We start from the raw sequence: 20,759 nt of genomic DNA, 5'->3' as shown, positions 1-20,759 counted from the left end.
GATAGCCAGGGATCAGTCCTCATAGTGAAAACACTATTTTTTCAGTATGGTTGTTATGTGTCACTGGGATCCTGCTGGTCAGGACCCCAGTGCTCATAGGTTTGTGGCCTATATGTATGTGTCACTGGGACCCTGTCACACAGGGCCCCAGTGCTCATAGGTGTGCATGTATATGTTCCCTGTGTGGTGCCTAACTGTCTCACTGAGGCTCTGCTAACCAGAACCTCAGTGGTTATGCTCTCTCATTACTTTCAAATTGTCACTAACAGGCTAGTGACCAATTTTACCAATTTACATTGGCTTACTGGAACACCCTTATAATTCCCTAGTATATGGTACTGAGGTACCCAGGGTATTGGGGTTCCAGGAGATCCCTATGGGCTGCAGCATTTCTTTTGCCACCCATAGGGAGCTCTGACAATTCTTACACAGGCCTGCCACTGCAGCCTGAGTGAAATAACGTCCACGTTATTTCACAGCCATTTTACACTGCACTTAAGTAACTTATAAGTCACCTATATGTCTAACCTTTACCTGGTAAAGGTTAGGTGCAAAGTTACTTAGTGTGAGGGCACCCTGGCACTAGCCAAGGTGCCCCCACATTGTTCAGAGCCAATTCACTGAACTTTGTGAGTGCGGGGACACCATTACACGCGTGCACTACATATAGGTCACTACCTATATGTAGCTTCACCATGGTAACTCCGAATATGGCCATGTAACATGTCTATGATCATGGAATTGCCCCCTCTATGCCATCCTGGCATTGTTGGTACAATTCCATGATCCCAGTGGTCTGTAGCACAGACCCTGGTACTGCCAGACTGCCCTTCCTGGGGTTTCACTGCAGCTGCTGCTGCTGCCAACCCCTCAGACAGGCAGCTGCCCTCCTGGGGTCCAGCCAGGCCTGGCCCAGGATGGCAGAAAAAAGAACTTCCTCTGAGAGAGGGTGTGACACCCTCTCCCTTTGGAAAATGGTGTGAAGGCAGGGGATGAGTAGCCTCCCCCAGCCTCTGGAAATGCTTTGTTGGGCACAGATGTGCCCAATTCTGCATAAGCCAGTCTACACCGGTTCAGGGACCCCTTAGCCCCTGCTCTGGCGCGAAACTGGACAAAGGGAAGGGGAGTGACCACTCCCCTGACCTGCACCTCCCCTGGGAGGTGTCCAGAGCTCCTCCAGTGTGCTCCAGACCTCTGCCATCTTGGAAACAGAGGTGCTGCTGGCACACTGGACTGCTCTGAGTGGCCAGTGCCACCAGGTGACGTCAGAGACTCCTGCTGATAGGCTCCTTCAGGTGTTAGTAGCCTTTCCTCTCTCCTAGGTAGCCAAACCCTCTTTTCTGGCTATTTAGGGTCTCTGTCTCTGGGGAAACTTTAGATAACGAATGCACGAGCTCAGCCGAGTTCCTCTGCATCTCCCTCTTCACCTTCTGATAAGGAAACGACCGCTGACCGCGCTGGAAGCCTGCAAACCTGCAACATAGTAGCAAAGACGACTACTGCAACTCTGTAACGCTGATCCTGCCGCCTTCTCGACTGTTTTCCTGCTTGTGCATGCTGTGGGGGTAGCCTGCCTCCTCTCTGCACCAGAAGCTCCGAAGAAATCTCCCGTGGGTCGACGGAATCTTCCCCCTGCAACCGCAGGCACCAAAAAGCTGCATTACCGGTCCCTTGGGTCTCCTCTCAGCACGACGAGCGAGGTCCCTCGAATCCAGCGACGCTGTCCAAGTGACCCCCACAGTCCAGTGACTCTTCAGCCCAAGTTTGGTGGAGGTAAGTCCTTGCCTCACCTCGCTGGGCTGCATTGCTGGGAACCGCGACTTTGCAGCTACTCCGGCCCCTGTGCACTTCCGGCGGAAATTCTTTGTGCACAGCCAAGCCTGGGTCCACGGCACTCTAACCTGCATTGCACGACTTTCTAAGTTGGTCTCCGGCGACGTGGGACTCCTTTGTGCAACTTCGGCGAGCACCGTTTCATGCATCCTCGTAGTGCCTGTTTCTGGCACTTCTCCGGGTGCTACCTGCTTCAGTGAGGGCTCTTTGTCTTGCTCGACGTCCCCTCTCTCTGCAGGTCCAATTTGCGACCTCCTGGTCCCTCCTGGGCCCCAGCAGCGTCCAAAAACGCCAAACGCACGATTTGCGTGTAGCAAGGCTTGTTGGCATCCTTCCGGCGGGAAAACACTTCTGCACGACTCTCCAAGGCGAGAGGGATCCGTCCACCAAAGGGGAAGTCTTTAGCCCTTTTCGTTCCTGCAGAAACCTCAGCTTCTTCTGTCCAGTCGAAGCTTCTTTGCACCCGCAGCTGGCATTTCCTGGGCATCTGCCCATCTCCGACTTGCTTGTGACTTTTGGACTTGGTCCCCTTGTTCCACAGGTACCCTAGATTGGAAATCCACAGTTGTTGCATTGCTGGTTTGTGTCTTTCCTGCATTATTCCTCTAACACAACTCTTTTGTCCTTAGGGGAACTTTAGTGCACTTTGCACTCACTTTTCAGGGTCTTGGGGAGGGTTATTTTTCTAACTCTCACTATTTTCTAATAGTCCCAGCGACCCTCTACAAGGTCACATAGGTTTGGGGTCCATTCGTGGTTCGCATTCCACTTCTGGAGTATATGGTTTGTGTTGCCCCTATCCCTATGTTTCCCCATTGCATCCTATTGTAACTATACATTGTTTGCACTGTTTTCTAAGACTATACTGCATATTTTTGCTATTGTGTATATATATCTTGTGTATATTTCCTATCCTCTCACTGAGGGTACACTCTAAGATACTTTGGCATATTGTCATAAAAATAAAGTACCTTTATTTTTAGTATAACTGTGTATTGTGTTTTCTTATGATATTGTGCATATGACACTAAGTGGTACTGTAGTAGCTTCACACGTCTCCTAGTTCAGCCTAAGCTGCTCTGCTAAGCTACCATTATCTATCAGCCTAAGCTGCTAGACACCCTATACACTAATAAGGGATAACTGGGCCTGGTGCAAGGTGCAAGTACCCCTTGGTACTCACTACAAGCCAGTCCAGCCTCCTACACAGGCTCAGTCGGTGTTGCCTGCAAGGGCTGGCTTGCAGCCAGTCCCTGCGGCAACCCCCAACCACTCTACCCCGTGCTGTGCACGGGCCCTTTTGCCTTGCATGGCAGAAGTTGGCCACGGCCTCTCTGGTTGTGAGAACAAGTGTGAGAAGGTGTATCTGGTGGTGAGAGTGACTGTCAGAGTGCCTGGGTGTGAGAGTGGGTACATCAGTGCTTAGTGGGTGCGTCAGCATGTGTACTGGTCTGTGAGTGGGTTCATGAGGGTGTCAGTGGGTCTGTGAGTGGGTGTGACAGTCTGAGTGGGTCTGTGAGTGGGTGCGTGAGGGTCTGACTGGGCTCTGAGTGAGTGCATGAGGGTCTGAGTGGGTCTGTGAGTGGGTGTGTGAGAAATTGATTGAGAGACAGAGAAAGGAAAAAGTGAGGGGAGAGAGTTTTTTTAGCCTTGATTTCTGATATACTTAGAATCACAGTGCCATTGCTTCAGCAAGCAAGGTGCTGCTTTAACAGCATCTCCGTGCTTGCTGAAGCAAACCTTTCATCTCTGTTCCCTGCACTTAACAGGTCCCACTGTATGAAACCAGAGTGCTTGCTGTGGCTTGGCTGCAGCTTCAGAGGCCCCAACATTTATTATAATTAAAGCCCCAAGGAGATGGCGATCCCCAGAGCTGTGAGGGAGGCCAACAGGCCTCACTTACACAGCTAAAGCAATTTGCCCTGAGGAGGTGGTGGTCCCCGACGGTGCGGGGGCTGCACGACCCCCACATATATTGCAAAAAATCACCCCAGGGGTCAGGTGGGCCAGGAGGCCCCCCACACTCCAAATTAATAATGCCTCCGGGACCAGGGGCCTATCAAAAACAAGCATTGGGGCTGCAGCATTTTTTTTTTTTTTGCAGCAAAGTCACGAATATCGAGATTTCGCAGCAAAAAAAAATAAAAATTGTTTTTTTGCTCTCGGACCCACCCACCAGATCTAAAGGGTCAGGATGTCCCTACCCTGGTCCCTTTACTTTTCTTTTCTTTTCTTTGTTTTATTGGGTTTGGGCTGAAGCCAAGTCTCAAAACTTAAAACCAGGAAGTGTTGGCAGCCAATCAGAGCTGTGAATTTCCTCGCACAAGCTCGCCTTTGTTTGCAAATACTTCGTGGCAAGAGATATACAAAAACAAATGTTTCTATATGTAGGAGGCTGGCCTGGCTTATAGTGGGTACCTGATGGCACTTACACCTTGTGCCAGGTCCAGTTATCCCTTATTAGTAGATTAGTAGTGTTCTAGCAGCTTAGTCTGATAGAGGTAGCTATAGCAGAGAAGCTTAGGCTGAACTAGGAGACATGCAAAGCTCCTACTATACCACTTATATCATAAGAATCACAATACTCAAGAGTTACTAAAAATAAAGGTACTTTTTTTTAGTGACAATGTGCCAAAAATATCTCAGAGGATACACTCCCTTAGGTAAGTAAAATACACAAAATATACACACAAACCAAAATCAGGTAAGTAAAACAGTTAGGAAAGTAGTGCAAACACTAGCATCTAATTCCAGACTGGCTCAACAGGATAGTGCGGGACAGAGATGAGAGGTGCTGGAATTCTAGCATAGGGGTGGGGGAAGACACTACATATCTGGTGGGAAAGCATATAGATTCAAACATTTTGGAAATAAGTTCTTAGTGTTATTGTGGGAACACTTGGATGGAGACATTACAATAGCGGATACAGGAATGGCCCTTCTGGGCCTAGGCACTGGGATGGAGGAGTAAGTCCTCAAGAATTAGGTTGTACTGTATACTGGTAGCAGCTTGACAATTTTTGCAGTTTATTGGAAAAGGCCCGACAGACTGTCATTGACACAATGGACACATAGGCGGTCAATCCAACCCTGGCGGTCGGTGTTAAAGCAGCGGCCAACCCGCCAACAGGCAGGCGTTTAAAAAAAAGGAATTCTGACCCTGGCCGGAACCGCCAACACAGACCGCCACTTTAACACTCCGACCGCCACGGCGGGACAAACAAACAGCGCGGCGGTCACCGCCAACAGACAGGCGGCAGACAACGTACCGCCCACCCTATCACAACTCACCAATCCGCCACCTTTTCTGGGGCGGGAGCCCCGCCGATAAAAACACGGCGGAAACAGACTACGAACGGGAAAACACCCACCTCCACTCACTCCACGAGGAATCTGGACAGCATGGAACCAGAACTACACATCCTACCAGCTATTGTCTACCTGCTCCTCTACCAGGAGCACGAACGCCGGCGCAGAAGACAACGGTGAGTACTGCACCTACGACACAGGGGAGGGGGGAGGAGAAAAGATTACGGGCACACACATACGCGACACCCCCCCCCCAACTACCTACACAACAATGCAGAGCAACAACTCAGAGTGACACCCTCCAAACCCCCCGGAAGAATGCAAAGACAAAAAAATATGATATCGAACTCCAAATATATTGTAAGGCTAAGTAAATAAGTAATTAGAACATCCTATAACTATATACACATATGTAACTTGTCCCGTGAAAATTGTCTTACAGTCATCGTACGTGGGCCAATGGTCCTCAACACATGGGCAAAGCCCACACAGGAGACCCGATTCCATTGGAGAGAACACTGCAGGGGCATCAGATAGGAAAACTACAGGCACCTCAGGGGGAAGGGAAAAGGGGGCACCTCAGCCAGATGAGTCCACGACGCCAGATCCACGAGGGGCCTCCATGGCCACTGTTCAATCCTGGGGAGTGCAAAGCCACAGTCTCACAAGTCACTACAGTGGGTGGCCTGCCCACTGTGCCATCCTGGGGAGTGCAAAGCCACAGTCTCACAAGTCTTTACAGTGGGTGGCCTGCCCACTGTGCCATACTGGGGAGTGCAAAGCCACAGTCTCACAAGTCTTTACAGTGGGTGGGTTGCCCACTGTTCAATCCTGGGGAGTGCAAAGCCACAGTCTCACAAGTCACTACAGTGGGTGGCCTGCCCACTGTGCCATTCTGGGGAGTACAGTCTCTCAAGTGGATGACAGACTCCACTGCTACTGGAGGAGTTTTGGTGCCCAGAGTGTATCATGCAGCCCAGCCCGACACTGATCCGGGCCTGCCCCTTCTGCCAATGGGCCAGCGGTGCTTGAGATGAAGGGCCCAGCGGAGCTGTGCTTGAGAGGAAGGGCCCAGCGGAGCGGTGCTTGAGATGAAGGGCCCAGCGGAGCGGTGCTTGAGAGGAAGGGCCCAGCGGAGCGGTGCTTGAGAGGAAGGGCCCAGCGGAGTGGTGCTTGAGAGGAAGGGCCCAGCGGAGCGGTGCTTGAGAGGAAGGGCCTAGCGGAGCGGTGCTTGAGAGGAAGGGCCCAGCGGAGCGGTGCTTGAGAGGAAGGGACCAGCGGAGCGGTGCTTGAGAGGAAGGGCCCAGCGGAGCGGTGCTTGAGAGGAAGGGCCCAGCGGAGCGGTGCTTGAGACGGCGGTGCCCTGTTGAGCGGTGCTTGAGACGGCGGTGCCCTGTTCAGCGGTGCTGGTCTTGATGGGCCCTGTTCAGCGGTTCTTGAGACGGCGGTGCCCTGTTCAGCGGTGCTGGTCTTGATGGGCCCTGTTCAGGGGTGCTGGTCTTGATGGACCCTGTTCAGCGGTGCTGGTCTTGATGGGCCCTGTTCAGCGGTTCTTGAGACGGCGGTGCCCTGTTCAGTGGTGCTGGTCTTGATGGGCCCTGTTCAGCGGTGCTGGTCTTGATGGGCCCTGTTCAGCGGTGCTGGTCTTGATGGGCCCTGTTCAGCGGTGCTGGTCTTGATGGGCCCTGTTCAGCAGTTCTTGAGACGGCGGTGCCCTGTTCAGCGGTGGTGGTCTTGATTGGCCCTGTTCAGCGGTGCTGGTCACATGTGTCTCCAGGGCACCAGATCCGGACAATAGATGGTGTTCACTCGCCATCCGACTTTTCGCTTGCGGGGCCCTCCTGTGCTGGTGTTCCGTGCCCGTGGGTGTCCTCCTTCACCCCAGGAATGGGGCTGGTTGGGCCCTCCTGGGCTGCTCGCCTGCTGCCGGACTTGTCGGCCGTGCTGACCTTGCCATCCTTCCGTGAGTCTCTGTGGCCCTTGCCTCCCTTTGTAGATGTGCCAGGTGGCACCCCACTTCCTGATGGTGCCAGGGTGCTGGCTGTGGAGGCTGCCGTCTCTGTCCTCTCGCGCCGGGCCTTCCCTTTTTTAGATTTTTTCCCAGGGGGTGGGCTGGCTGTCCCTTTGCTGCTGGCCGATGTGGCTGCCCTCGAAGGTGGTGGACTCCAATATCCCTGGACTATGGTCCTTGTAGGTCCAGGGTTTGTGGTGGCTGAGGTGCTGATTGGACTTTTACGAGATGGAGGGGGTGGGTCAGGTGATGGAAAGAGGTTAATTTTTTAGAGGATTTTTTTTTTCGGAGCAATGGGAAGGGTAGGTGGAGTGGGTATGGGAGTGGAGGAAGAGGATGTGGTTGTAGGAGAGTCAAGTCTGGTGTCTTTGGGTGCAGGTGCTTGTGACGGAGGCTGACGTGAGGTGGATGGCTGTTGGGTGGGTGGCTGCCTGCATTTGTGTGGTTTGGATGAGGGGGTGACAGACACAGTGGGAGAGGACACAGGGGACGTGTAAATGGCAGTGGGGGTGGTGACTGTACGTGTGCGGAGTGTTCTGGTGGGTGTGCTGGTGATGGACGTAGTGGATGATGATGTTGTGCATGCAAGTGTGATTGGAGACGTCACAGGGAGGGAGGAGGGAGACGAGGAGGAGGGGGACACAGAGGAGGCAGTGGATGTTGGCATGTCTGCATGTGGATGTTGCTTGTGTGAATGCTTGTGGGATGTGTGGTGCTTATGTTTGGATGAGCTGCCCTTGGGTGTTGAGGTGTGTGCAGGCTGGTCTGTAGGTGTGTCTGGGATAGGCAGAGGAACAGGGGAGTGGGACTGGGTGGAGGGAGTTGGAGGAGGGAGGCTGGAGACAGGGAATATGGCTGCCATCAGTGCTGAGGCCAGAGCATTGAACGATCGCTGATGGGCAGCCTGACCCGAATGAATGCCCTCCAGGTATGCATTGCTCCGATGCACCTCCCTTTCTACCCCCTGGATGGCATTCAAAAGGGTAGACTGCCCAACAATGAGCGTCCGGAGGAGGTCAATGACCTCCTCACTGAGGGCAGCAGGGGTAACTGGGGCAGGGCCTGAGGTGCCTGGGGCGGAGGAGATGCCCGCCTTGGTGTGCGAGCGGGCATGGGGCGAACGCTGAGGGGCTGCTTGGAGGGCGGAGCTGGTGCGCTGGGTGGTGGCTGTACCTGTTGTTGCGGTGGGCACGGATGTTGCCGCCACCACAAGGGAGCTCCCTTCCAAGGACGTGTCGGTGTCGCTGATGTCTCCACGTGTCCCCGTTGTGGAGCCCCCCTTGCCCTCCGTCTCACTGGTGAAATCAGAGTCCATTGCATGGCCCTCCGGGGCCATGTGAGATGCAGCTCCCTCGTGCTCCAATGCCACTTCTCTTCCGCCAGATGATGCTAATGCATACATGAACAGGAAGAGCAGACAAAAAAAGGGGGGGGGAACATAAAGACATGTTGAGTGCATGCATTGGCAACACAGTTGGCGGAGAGGGCAGACACAGAAGCCCCCTGCACTACGCCGCGCACTTGGGGTACACTACTCAATCAGTGAGACCTGGCCTACAAGCCAAAGGACGACAACTGCACACATAGGTGACACAGGGCCATGGATAGCTGTACTTGGCACCCTACAGAGGTGGGGGGCGGGGCACAGGGCCATGCCTTACGGAGGGGACTAGCCTACAGAAATCGCCCTGGCCTAGGGATACCCACATCCCTCCTCCCCCACCCAGACACCTCCACTGCGCGCTAAGATAGCAGAATGTGCTTGTACTCACCCCCTTGTGTCTACTGTGGTGTCCTCACGCGCCCATCCAAATCTGGGTAGGCCACCGCCAGGATCCGGGACATCAGGGGGGTCAATTGATGACTGGCACCCCTCCTACGTTGGGAGGCCATCACCAGCAGAGCCTCCGCGGTCTTTCTGCTCCCGCGGCGGATGTCCTCCCACCTCTTGCGGCAGTGGGTGCCCCGTCTGTTGTGGACCCCCAGGGCCCGGACGTCCTTGGCGATGGCACGCCAAATGTCTATTTTCTGATGGGCGCTGACCTATGTGACACGTACAGGGAGAGAAAAAAAAAATCAACATTTTCTGCATGCTCGATGTGAGTGGCCCCCCCTCCCCACCCGTGCCATGTGGCACATGCTCTCATCTGTTGTTTGATGCATGCCTCATACGCTCCCCTCTGCACCATCGTTCATTCACCCCACTCAACCCAGGCATTGGCCACAAAGCATGGTCCCAGTGTACTAACCTGTTGGTCTGGAGTACTGTAGAGTAGCGCATACTGGGGGAGGACCCCATCCACAAGTTTCTCTAATTCTTCTGAAGTGAAGGCAGAGGCCCTTTCCCCAGTCGCAGCAGCCATTGTCTCTTCCAGACCGAGGTCACAGCAGCACTTGCAGTATAGGTCCTCTCCTGTGGATGATCAGGTCTCGAGTGATTAAGCAGATAGAAAATGGCGGTCGCGACCGCCGGCGCACTTCGTCATTGACTCCTGAAACCCATAGGGTTCAATGTTAACCAATGCGGCTTTGCACCGCGGTCTTCGACCGCCTACCACCACGGTTTGCCACGCCAGCGCATTGACCTCACATCCCATTGTCACACTTCACAGGTCAGGCAGCCGCCATTTCAAGGGCCCACATGGCATAATTTCTACTGCGTCACACAGGCCTAGGCCTTGCATTGCCACTCATACAAGCCATTCACTGCATAGAGAATCGTGTACTGTGCAAGCTGTGGGAACGTACCTGGGGGTTGATTGACTCTGTGCTCCATGTTGTCCTTCCTAGGCACCGTTCGCTGGGACTTGCGAGGAGATGGAGGAATCTTCCCGTGTACAGACCGCTGGTGGACCTGTCGACAATGGAAGAAAGAAATGTCATACTAACATACAGGCTTGACAGAGCCACTATACAGGAACTGTGTGCCCAGCTGGAGGCAGACCTGATGTCACCCATCCGCCAACCCACAGGGATCCCCCCTCTAGTGCAGGTTCTGTCAGTACTCCATTTTTTGGCAAGTGGGTCATTTCAATCAACAGTGGCCATTTCATCAGGGATGTCTCAGCCTATGTTTTCAAAGGTGTTGTCCAGAGTGTTGTCTGCCCTGATGAAATACATGCAGTGCTACATTGTTTTCCCAGAGGTGGGCGATTTGGCTACAGTGAAGGGTGATTTCTATGCCCTTGGACATATTCCCAACATCATTGGTGCCATTGATGGGACACATGTGTCTTTTGTTCCCCCCAGAGAAAGTGAACAGGTGTACAGGAACAGAAAAAGTTATCATTCGATGAATGTCCAGGTGGTCTGTTTGGCTGACCAGTACATCTCCCATGTAAATGCCAAGTTCCCCGGGTCAGTGCATGACGCCTACATAATGCGTAATAGCAGCATCCCTTATGTGATGGAACAGCTACAGAGACACCGTGTGTGGCTAATTGGTGACTCTGGTTACCCCAACCTGTCCTGGCTACTGACCCCAGTGAGGAATCCCCGGACCAGGGCAGAGGAATGGTACAATGAGGCCCATGGGCGGACTAGGAGGGTGATCGAGCGGACCTTCGGCCTCCTGAAGGCCAGGTTTAGGTGCCTGCATATGACAGGTGGATCCCTAATGTACTCACCGAAGAAGGTGTGTCATATCATCGTGGCCTGCTGTATGCTTCACAACCTGGCTTTGCGACGCCAGGTGCCTTTCCTGCAGGAGGATGGTCCAGATGGTGGTGTTGTAGCAGCGGTGGAACCTGTGGAGAGTGAAGAGGAGGAAGACGACGGGGACGACACAGACAACAGGGACAGAGTGATACAACAGTATTTTCAATAACACACAGGTAAGAATCAACACCGGCATTTTACAATTACTTACAGTCTCCTGCCTCTCTACTGTCTGGCCTATTCCCCCAGTGTATGTTAACTGAGTTGTGACTTTCCCTTCCAATTTCAGAGATGTGGGCCCCACTGCGTGACCTCTGCTTTGTTTCCCCATGGACTACAGCTGTGTGACAGTGGTATGTTATCATCACAATGTAACTGGACATTTTGGCGCCGTTATGTCTAATACATTTGTTCCAAATACAGGCAGACTCCTGATTATTTTTGTGCAATAAGTGATTTTATTAAAGTGCTCAATTTAGGGACATGGTTGAAAATCGGTGATGGGTGATGGTGGAGGAATGTCCATGGCAGAGTCCAGCTTTTCAGTCTCACAGGTGCACTGTCCATATGCCTGTGGAAGGATGGAGCAGGGGCAGTTTAAGGTTGGACAGGGTGACAATGTGGGACAGTGGGATGACATCAGGGGGTATCCTTTGCTGGCGGGTGTCTTGGCATCCTACTCTGTCTTCTTTCGAGATCTCAGGCCCCGCTTGCGGGGTGGTTCTTCTTCTGCAGGGGGTGGGGTTCTGGTGGCCTGTTGTTGTGTGGGGGCCTCCTGTCCACTAGCGCCTGCGGAGGTGGTAGCCTGTTCTTGGTCCATGCTAGTGACAGGGGCCCTTTGTGGTGCCACATGGTCCCGCAATGTGGTGACAATCTGGTTGAGTGCCCCGACGATGGTGCCCATTGCGGAACTGATGCTTCGGAGTTCTTCCCTGAACCCCATGTACAGTTGCTCCTGCATGACCTGGATCTCCTGGAACCTGGCCAGTACCGTCGCCATCGTCTCCTGGGAGTGGTGGTATGCTCCCATGATGGAGGTGAGGGCCTCGTGGAGAGTGGGTTCCCTGGGCCTGTCCCCCCCCTGTCGCACAGCAGCCCTCCCAGTTCCCCTGTTTCCCTGGGCCTCTGTCCCCTGGACCGTGTGCCCACTACAACTGCCCCAGGTCCCTGTTGTTGTTGGGGTGGTGGGTTAGCCTGGGTGCCCTGTAGTGGTGGACACACCGCTGATTGACGTGTCCTGGAGACAGAGGCATGGGCCCGCTGGGTGGGAGCTGTGCTGGTGTTCCCAGAGGGGGTTAGGTCTGCTGTGGCCTGTAGCTGTGTGAGGGGAACCGACTGTCCCGAGGTCCCCGATGGGCCGGGCTGGTCATCGGGGTCCAGGGAGACAGAGCTGCTGTCATCACTGGTGGCCTCTTCTGGGGGTGGGATGGACATTTCTGGACCCTCCTGGGCGGTGTGGTGGCGTTCGAGTCCTGCAGGGGTATATAAGTATGGTTATTGCTTCAGTGTGTGCCATATCGTACAATGGGTGGGTGCCCGTGTACCCCAGGGCTGGCATTCCTGTGTGGGGGCTTTTGTGGGGGTGGTTGGTGGGGGAGATGTGTATGTGCAGTGGGCATGCTTTGGTGATGGGTGTTCATTCTTGGTGGACGCATGCAGGGCTAGGTGTTGGGATGGGTGGGTTGTGATGGTGAGCCATTTGCAAGGATTTGGGGTGATGGGGGTGGGGGTATGATTTGGGATGCAGGTGGAGTGGGGGGGATGAAGTAGTGAAGATTTCACTTACCAGAGTCCATTCCTCCAGCTACTCCTGCGAGGCCTTCAGGATGCAGGATGTTCAAGACTTGCTCCTCCCATGCTGTAAATTCTGGGGGAGTAGGTGGGGGTCCGCCGCCAGTCTTCTGCACCGCGATGTTGTGCCTTGATACCATGGAATGCACCATCCCCTGTAGGTCGTTCCAGCGCTTCCTGATGTCGTCCCGATTTCGTGGATGCTGTCCCACAGCGTTGACCCTGTCCACTATTCTTTGCCATAGCTCCATCTTCCTGGCAATGGTGGTGTGCTGCACCTGTGTCCCGAAGAGCTGGGGCTCAACCCGAACTATTTCCTCCACCATGACCCGGAGTTCAGCGTCTGAAAACCGGGGGTGTCTTTGGGGTGCCATGGGGTGGTGTGGATGAGGTGTGGGGTGGTGTATGTGTTGTAGAGTGTGGTGAGTGTGGTGATGTGTGTTGTTTTGTGCGTGGATATTGTGTGGGTGATGGTGTGGTTTGCCTCTGTGTGATGGTGTTCTCTATTCTGTGCTGTCTCTCTCTGGCTTTCTGTCGTTTTTTTTGGTCGTAAGGGTTTGTGGGTGATGTGGGTGTGTGTTTTATATTGTATTGGGTGTGTGGGAGTGTTGTGTGTATGTGTATCAGGTGTGTGTATTTTAAATTGTCCAATGTGGCTGTGTTTTGAATATGTGTGTGTATTTTGAGCACGGCGGTGTGTACCGCCAATGGATTACCGCAGTTGAAAGACCGCCGCGTGGATTCGTGGGTCGGAATGGAATGGGCGTATTTCTGTTGGCGTGACGGTGGAGGTTTGGTCATCGCCAGTTTTACGCTGGCCTTTGGTGTGGCGGACTTTTGTGGATGTCGGGTTTTTGGCGGTTTGCCAGTTGCGGGTCAGAATGACCGTGGCGGTTTACTGCGACCGCGGCGTGTTATGGCGGGCTTCTGACCGGCGGTAAGCACCTTTTACCGCCGAGGTCAGAATGACCCCCATAATGTTTGGCAGATTCTAATCCTTGAGATTATCGATGACCTGCAGCAGCAAAGAAAGCTAATTATTAAACTGTGGCAACCATTCATCCAACATTTAGTGGAACTAGGCCAACTGAGAGACTTCCCAGCAAGGCAGAGCATTCCAGTTATTTGACCTGCAGGGAATAGGTTTTGAAGATCCATAGACAAGGAGGTAACAAAAAGCAGTAACAAGCATTTGTAAGCAATGGGTCTCGCGCTTGTGAGAGTTAGAGCTATTGGGGTTGTAAACAACCGTGTCTTTTACCCATGTATTTAGGTTTGGAGTACAGTGGATGTATGTGGTGTGGAGTGGAATTTTGCGGGTTGGATTGGAATTGTGAGCTTTGGCATTGTGTATGGCAGAATTGTGTGGTGTGGATTTGTGTAGTGGAATTATGTGGATAGTAATCATGTGGTAATGATTTTACTGGAATTATGTGGAGTGGGATTGGATGTCAGGTGTAATTATGTGGAATGGTATTTTGTGTTATGGAGTGGTATGTAGTGGATTTTAATGATGTGGTGTGCTGTTAAATTTTGTGGCAGGATGTGGAATTCTGTAGTATGGTTTGGATGTATGTGGTGTGTTGTGTAATTTTGTTGTTGAGTTGAATTTTGTGGTTTGTTGTCAAATTATGCGGTGAAGAATGGAAATGTGTAGAGTTGAATTGTGTGGCATGGAAGTGTGCAGTGCTGAATGAAATGATGTGGATTGGAATTATGTGGCCTAGTGTGGAGTGTAATTGTGTGGTTTGTGTTACCAAGTTTAAATACAAGGAAAGAGATAAGAACAACATGCTTTCACAAACATAGCTTGTGCATTCTGGCAAAACAGCGAAATATATCCTAATGATTTGCATTTAGAATACAGCTGCACAAGAAGACCGTAAATACTCTTAAAAGGCACTAACTCATCATATACTTTGAGGAAGATATTTTAATTTCTTGCTTTGCTATGTTCACTACAAACTGAATCATTCTAGGCACGTTTCCGACCAGACGCAAATCATTAAAATAGTAACGAGTTTTAGTACATTGATTGCCATTGATTGCGCCGTACCTAAAACACAAAGTCACCCTCAAAGTAATAAGTTAGGTGCCATTCTTCTCAAACATCGACAGTTTACTAGCACCACCCCTTTCTACACCAACGCATATTGCCCGCAAGTATTCAGTAACATGCAAAATAGTTCATGACTTGTACGGAAATTCTTTTTCATGTTATCCCTTCTCGCTCATAGGAGCAGGTACCTAGTACACCTTACAGCAGTGGCCCATTCAAAGCACTGGCTAACCTTGAAGGCAAAGTATAAAAGAAACATACCGCCACCGACTACTGGAAGGGAAAGGGCAGACGAGTTGTGCTGCTCATGCAAGCCTTTGGTAGTTACAAAAAGTGCAAATACAAGACCACATTATTCTGCGGCGCGTCCTTACTATTGCATCTCTAATGTTTGTGCACCAGAGTGCATATTCACCGAGCTCAAGCATAATAAATTCATTCATGCCTTCCAAAGGTCAGCTGTGACTTGAGGGCGACCAAGTGAAGGCTGCGCAGTGCATTAGATCTTTAGGGTTTCCAGTTACAGTTTAACATAGTTGTAAAAAACAAACAAAAAAAAACAAGGCCAGAGCTAAAATGGCAAATCATGGAAGGAGACAATACTGTGAAGCTAATTGTAGAAGGACACGTCATGAGTAGGAACAGTGAAACAGGAAAGTCAATCAATGTCACATTTAACAAGCAACGACATGGGAGGGGTGGTGGGGAGGGGCACACATGAATAGGAAACTCAGGGATAGGCGGAAGGTGCTGGGGGACGGTAATGCAAGCCGATTCAAAGCGCCATAAGCATAAGCAAGAAGGAGACACAAAAGTAAAAAAAAGTAGTTTGTTCACAGTAAAACATATCGGGCAACCGTGCAATTATCCATGTAACAGGGTCAGTCTGGATGGCGGCAAACCAGCTTCAAGGCGGGACAAACGTACGGCATTTACCAATATCAAGTGAGTTTTGAAAGGCAAGCCCAGGAACGAATAAAGCTGCACTTGGGCGCTTCTACACTCAACCTAAAAAATCACCTCACAATATGTTTTGAAGGATGTCACCGGTATTGTACACTCTGAGGAGAGGAGGGAGAACTTATGTGAACTTATTCAAAGGCATTTACATAATGGCCTTATTGGAGTTGATACATACTTGTCAGGCTCTAGGAAGTTAGCTGGGGAGAGAAGCCTAGATATCTAAGGTTAACACAGGACTGCTTCTGATGACACCCTCTGATGACATTTTTTTTTAATATAATGCAAAATACTAATAAATTATTGAACAAAAAACAGACATAGAAGGAAGGGTTTTAGTTGTCAAGCTTCAACAACAGTTGATAATTTAGAAAGGTGCTACAAAGGTTTATGTACAAGCACGCTTTACGGCATAGACTTTATATTCAGAAATTTCAAAGCTAAAAGTAAGCATGTAGAACCCTTTGCACATGCAGATGAAAAGAAATTCAGCAAACACGGACACCGGCTTTTCAGGACACAAACAAAAGATAGTAGCTTTTCTCTACCTTATAACAGTTTCTTGATATTGCATACGTTACTAATTTGAGAATGCTAAGGATAAGAAAGTGAAGACTGAAATGTACATTTTCACTAGACTACCAGACTTACCTTTATACATTTCCTTCATAGTCAGGACAAGGCTTGCTGTGTCTAAAACGCATAACATGCACTGTAGACTGATGCCACCAATACAACATTACCACTGCAAAGATGTGCCATAATTGGTGGCTTGATCCAAGGTAGTTTAATTGACCTGTAAGAAAAAAAGTAAAAATAGAAAAACACGTCTAATTCTTATGTTTTAGTCAAACAATGCTTTGAAGTGGCTTCAGTTCTACACATTCTTAACAATGAATAATATCACATTACTCTCCATTATTGAACAAGATATAAACACCAAGGTAAAGATAACAGGGTTTGGCAGATAAAAGATTACGGTTCAGAAATACAACCTTTTAGACTTCTCCCGCTGCACTTTTTGTCATACTTCCCATCACTGTTCTTTAACCATACGTTTCTATTGTTAACAATCATCATTCCAATAAAATGCATTGTCATTTTAACACAGCATTAACATATTTGTATCCATGGTTTCAAAATACATGACCAAGTTGACAAAATATTTATTAAACTCTTTAGACATATCGACTGTGCTGGTCACCCCACACGGCACTCACAGATAGCCTTAACTGAGTCTTAGCTAATAAGTGGGAACTATAATTTGGCACTACAAACGTGGCTGGACTCCTCCCGCAGCTGCTCCTCCACATACATAGTCGGAGTGCTTCACGGGATGGGTCCGTCCGTGGGCGCTTGCGGATGTCTGGAGCAACTTGCAACCCTACTCCTGCATCTTCTCATTCCATTCTGCACCACACAACCTATATTCTTGCCTTGATCATATTTTATGCTCCACCTCAGTCGTAAACACAGTCAAACATGCAGACTACCTATCTATGACAACGATGCGCATATTGTAGGAGGCTGGTTTGGTTTGTAGTGGGTACGTAAGGTACTTACACTTTGTACCAGGTCCAGTTATCCCTTATTAGTGTAGAAGAGGTGTTTCTAGCAGCTTAGGCTGATAGAAGGTAGCTAGAGCAGAGCAGCTAAGGCTGAAGTAGGAGACATGCAAAGCTCCTGCTATACCACTGGTGTCATATGCACAATATCATAAGAAAACACAATACACAGATATACTAAAAATAAAAGGTACTTTATTTTTATGACAATATGCCAAAAGTATCTCAGTGAGTACCCTCAGTATGAGGATGCCAAATATACGCAAAATATATGTACACAATACCAAAAATATGCAGTAATAGCAAAAGGAAGTAATGCAAGCAGTGGAAAGTTACAATAGATTGCAATAGGAGCACATAGGTATAGGGGCAACACAAACCATATACTCCAAAAGTGGAATGCGAACCACAAATGGACCCCAAACCTATGTGAGCTTGTAGAGGGTCGCTGGGACTCTAAGAAAACAGTGAGGGTTAGAATAATAGCCCACCACAAGACCCTGTAAGGTAGGTGTAAAGTGCTCCTACAACCCCCAGAGAGCACAGAAGTCGTGATAGGGGGATTCTGCAAGGAAAGCCAACACCAGCAAAGCAACAACAGTGGATTTCCGGACCTGAGTACCTGTAAGAGAAGGGGACCAAGTCCAAGAGTCACGACAGTGTGGAGAGTGGGCAGATGCCCAGGAAATGCCAGCTGAGGGTGCAAGGAAGCTGCCACCGGATGGAGAAGCTTGGTGTTTTGCAAGAACGAAAAGGACTAGGAACTTCCCCTTTGGAGGATGATGTCCCACGTCGTGGAGAAGCTTGCAGAGGTGCTCCCACGCAGAAAGACCGCAAACAAGCCTTGCTAGCTGCAAGGGTCACGGTTAGGGTTTTTGGATGCTGCTGTGGTCCAGGAGGGACCAGGATGTCACCACATGGATGAGGAGACAGAGGGGGCACCCAGCAAGTCAGGGAGCCATCACAGAAGCAGGCAGCACCCGCAGAAGTACCGGATCAGGCACTTAGAAGAGGAGTGAACTGGAGACCACCCGAAGTCACAAAAGGGAGTCCCATGACGCCAGAGGACAACTCAGAAGGTTGTGGCAGGTTAGAGTGTCGGGGACCCAGGCTTGGCTGTGCACGAAGGAAATCCTGGAAGAGTGCACAGGAGCCAGAGCAGCTACAAATCACGCGGTACCCAGCAATGCAGTCTAGCGTGGGGAGGCAGGGACTTACCTCCACCAAACTTGGACTGAAGAGTCACTGGATTGCGGGAGTCACTTGGACAGAGTTGCTGAGTTCCAGGGACCACGCTCGTCGTGCTGAGAGGGGACCCAGAGGACCGGTGATGCCGTCTTTTGTTGCCTGGGGTTGCAGGGGGAAGATTCCCTCGACCGAACAGGAGATTTCTTCGGAGCTCCTGGTGCAGAAAGGAGGCAGGCTACCCCCAGAGCATGCACCACCAGGAAAACAGTTGAGAAGGCGGCAGGATCAGCGATACAAGGTTGCAGTAGTCGTCTTTGCTACTTTGTTGCGGTTTTGCAGGCGCCCTGAGCAGTCAGCGGTCGATTTCTTGGCAGAAGGTGAAGAGAGATGCAGAGGAACTCTGATGAGCTCTTGCATTCGTTATCTAAAGAATTCCCCAAAGCAGAGACCCTAAATAGCCAGAAAAGGAGGTTTGGTGACCTAGGAAGGAGGATAGGCTAGCAACACAGGTAAGAGCCTATCAGAAGGAGTATCTGACGTCACCTGCTGGCACTGGCCACTCAGAGCAGTCCAGTGTGCCAGCACACCTCTGAATCCAAGATGGCAGAGATCTGGGGCACGCTGGAGGAGCTCTGGACACCTCCCCTGGGAGGTGCAGGTCAGGGGAGTGGTCACTCCCCTTTCCTTTGTCCAGTTTCGCGCCAGAGCAGGGCTGGGGATCCCTGAACCGGTGTAGACTGGTTTATGCAGAGATGGGCACCATCTGTGCCCATCAAAGCATTTCCAGAGGCTGGGGGAGGCTACTCCTCCCCAGCCCTGACACTTTTTTCCAAAGGGAGAGGGTGTAACACCCTCTCTCTGAGGAAGTCCTTTGTTCTGCCTTCCTGGGCCAAGCCTGGCTGGACCCCAGGAGGGCAGTCTGAGGGGTTGGCAGCAGCAGCAGCTGCAGTGAAACCCCGGGAAAGGCAGTTTGGCAGTACCTGGGTCTGTGCTAGAGACTCGGGGATCATGGAATTGTCTCCCCAATGCCAGAATGCCATTGTGGTGACAATTCCATGATCCTAGACATGTTACATGGCCATGTTCGGAGTTACCATTGTGACGCTATACATATGTCATGACATATGTATAGTGCACGCGTGTAATGGTGTCCCCGCACTCACAAAGTCCGGGGAATTTGCCATGAACGATATGGGGGTACCTTGGCTACTGCCAGGGTGCCCACACACTAAGTAACTTAGCACCCAACCTTTACCAGGTAAAGGTTAGACATATAGGTGACTTATAAGTTACTTAAGTGCAGTGGTAAATGGCTGTGAAATAACGTGGACGTTATTTCACTCAGGCTGCAGTGGCAGGCCTGTGTAAGAATTGTCAGAGCTCCCTATGGGTGGCAAAAGAAATGCTGCAGCCCATAGGGATCTCCTGGAACCCCAATACCCTGGGTACCTCAGTACCATATACTAGGGATTTATAAGGGTGTTCCAGTATGCCAATGTGAATTGGTGGAATTGGTCACTAGCCTGTTAGTGACAAATTGGAAAGCAAAGAGAGAGCATAACCACTGAGGTTCTGGTTAGCAGAGCCTCAGTGAGACAGTTAGTCATCACACAGGGAACACATACAGGGCACACTTATGAGCACTGGGGCCCTGGCTGGCAGGGTCCCAGTGACACATACACTAAAACAACATATATACAGTGAAATATGGGGGTAACATGCCAGGCAAGATGGTACTTTCCTACAACCGGGTCTAGTGACAGTCTACCACATGGTGGTGAAATCTGTTTAATTCTGAGATGAGTACAACAACTATGTTTATTGAGTCAATTCACATTAACAATTAATAATAGCAGCCTCTTACACCATTATTATAGCTTTGTGTACACTAAAATAATCTGAATTGTCACCTTTGTGCGTGTGCGAAGGATAGGTGTTATGTTGGTACTGTCATTGGCAGTGCTGTTTGGGGCAATGGGTGGTGCAGGCTGCAGTGGCCTTCTGAAAAGGGCCGTGGCACTGATGACTAAAGACATGCTTAAGTAAAGATGGGATAGAGCCATACAATTAATCAGGGCATGGGTCAGAAATGTTCTTTCCTATCCACTCTGAGCCCAAGAGTGACACAAGGAGTGTCTTGGGTCCATTTCAGTCTTGTTCGGGCACATATATTTTAGCTTAGCTGAGGCCTGCGGCCTGTGCCCTTTTTGCCTAGATTACATGCTCTGTTTTCCTTTATTAATTTTATTAATCTTAGAATAGCCTGCTTTCAGCGGTGGTTTTATTTTCATAATCTGTCATTCAGTGAACGCGTTATGATCATTGTTAAGCATGACATTTTTAATCGTGTTCCATGCCACAGGGTTGACAAGAACAGGATGGTAAC

General features: G+C 50.6%; 1 protein-coding gene across 4 annotated transcripts in view; it reads right to left on the bottom strand.

The window, feature by feature from the left end:
* The window catches only part of PAQR3 (progestin and adipoQ receptor family member 3), a 906,524-nt gene that overhangs the window by 127,246 nt on the left and 758,519 nt on the right, over positions 1 to 20,759 (bottom strand). For all 4 annotated transcript variants that reach the window (XM_069236804.1, XM_069236806.1, XM_069236805.1 and 1 more), the window contains one exon: positions 16,272 to 16,416. In XM_069236804.1, the coding sequence (XP_069092905.1) occupies positions 16,274 to 16,416 (143 nt within the window). In that variant the 3' untranslated portion in view covers positions 16,272 to 16,273. The remainder of the gene's footprint in view (positions 1 to 16,271; positions 16,417 to 20,759) is intronic.

The sequence above is a fragment of the Pleurodeles waltl genome, chromosome 1_2, assembly GCF_031143425.1.
Source record: "Pleurodeles waltl isolate 20211129_DDA chromosome 1_2, aPleWal1.hap1.20221129, whole genome shotgun sequence".
NCBI lineage: Eukaryota > Metazoa > Chordata > Amphibia > Caudata > Salamandridae > Pleurodeles > Pleurodeles waltl.
Note: the sequence above shows the minus strand (reverse complement) of the source record. Positions and strands in the feature narration are given on the sequence as shown.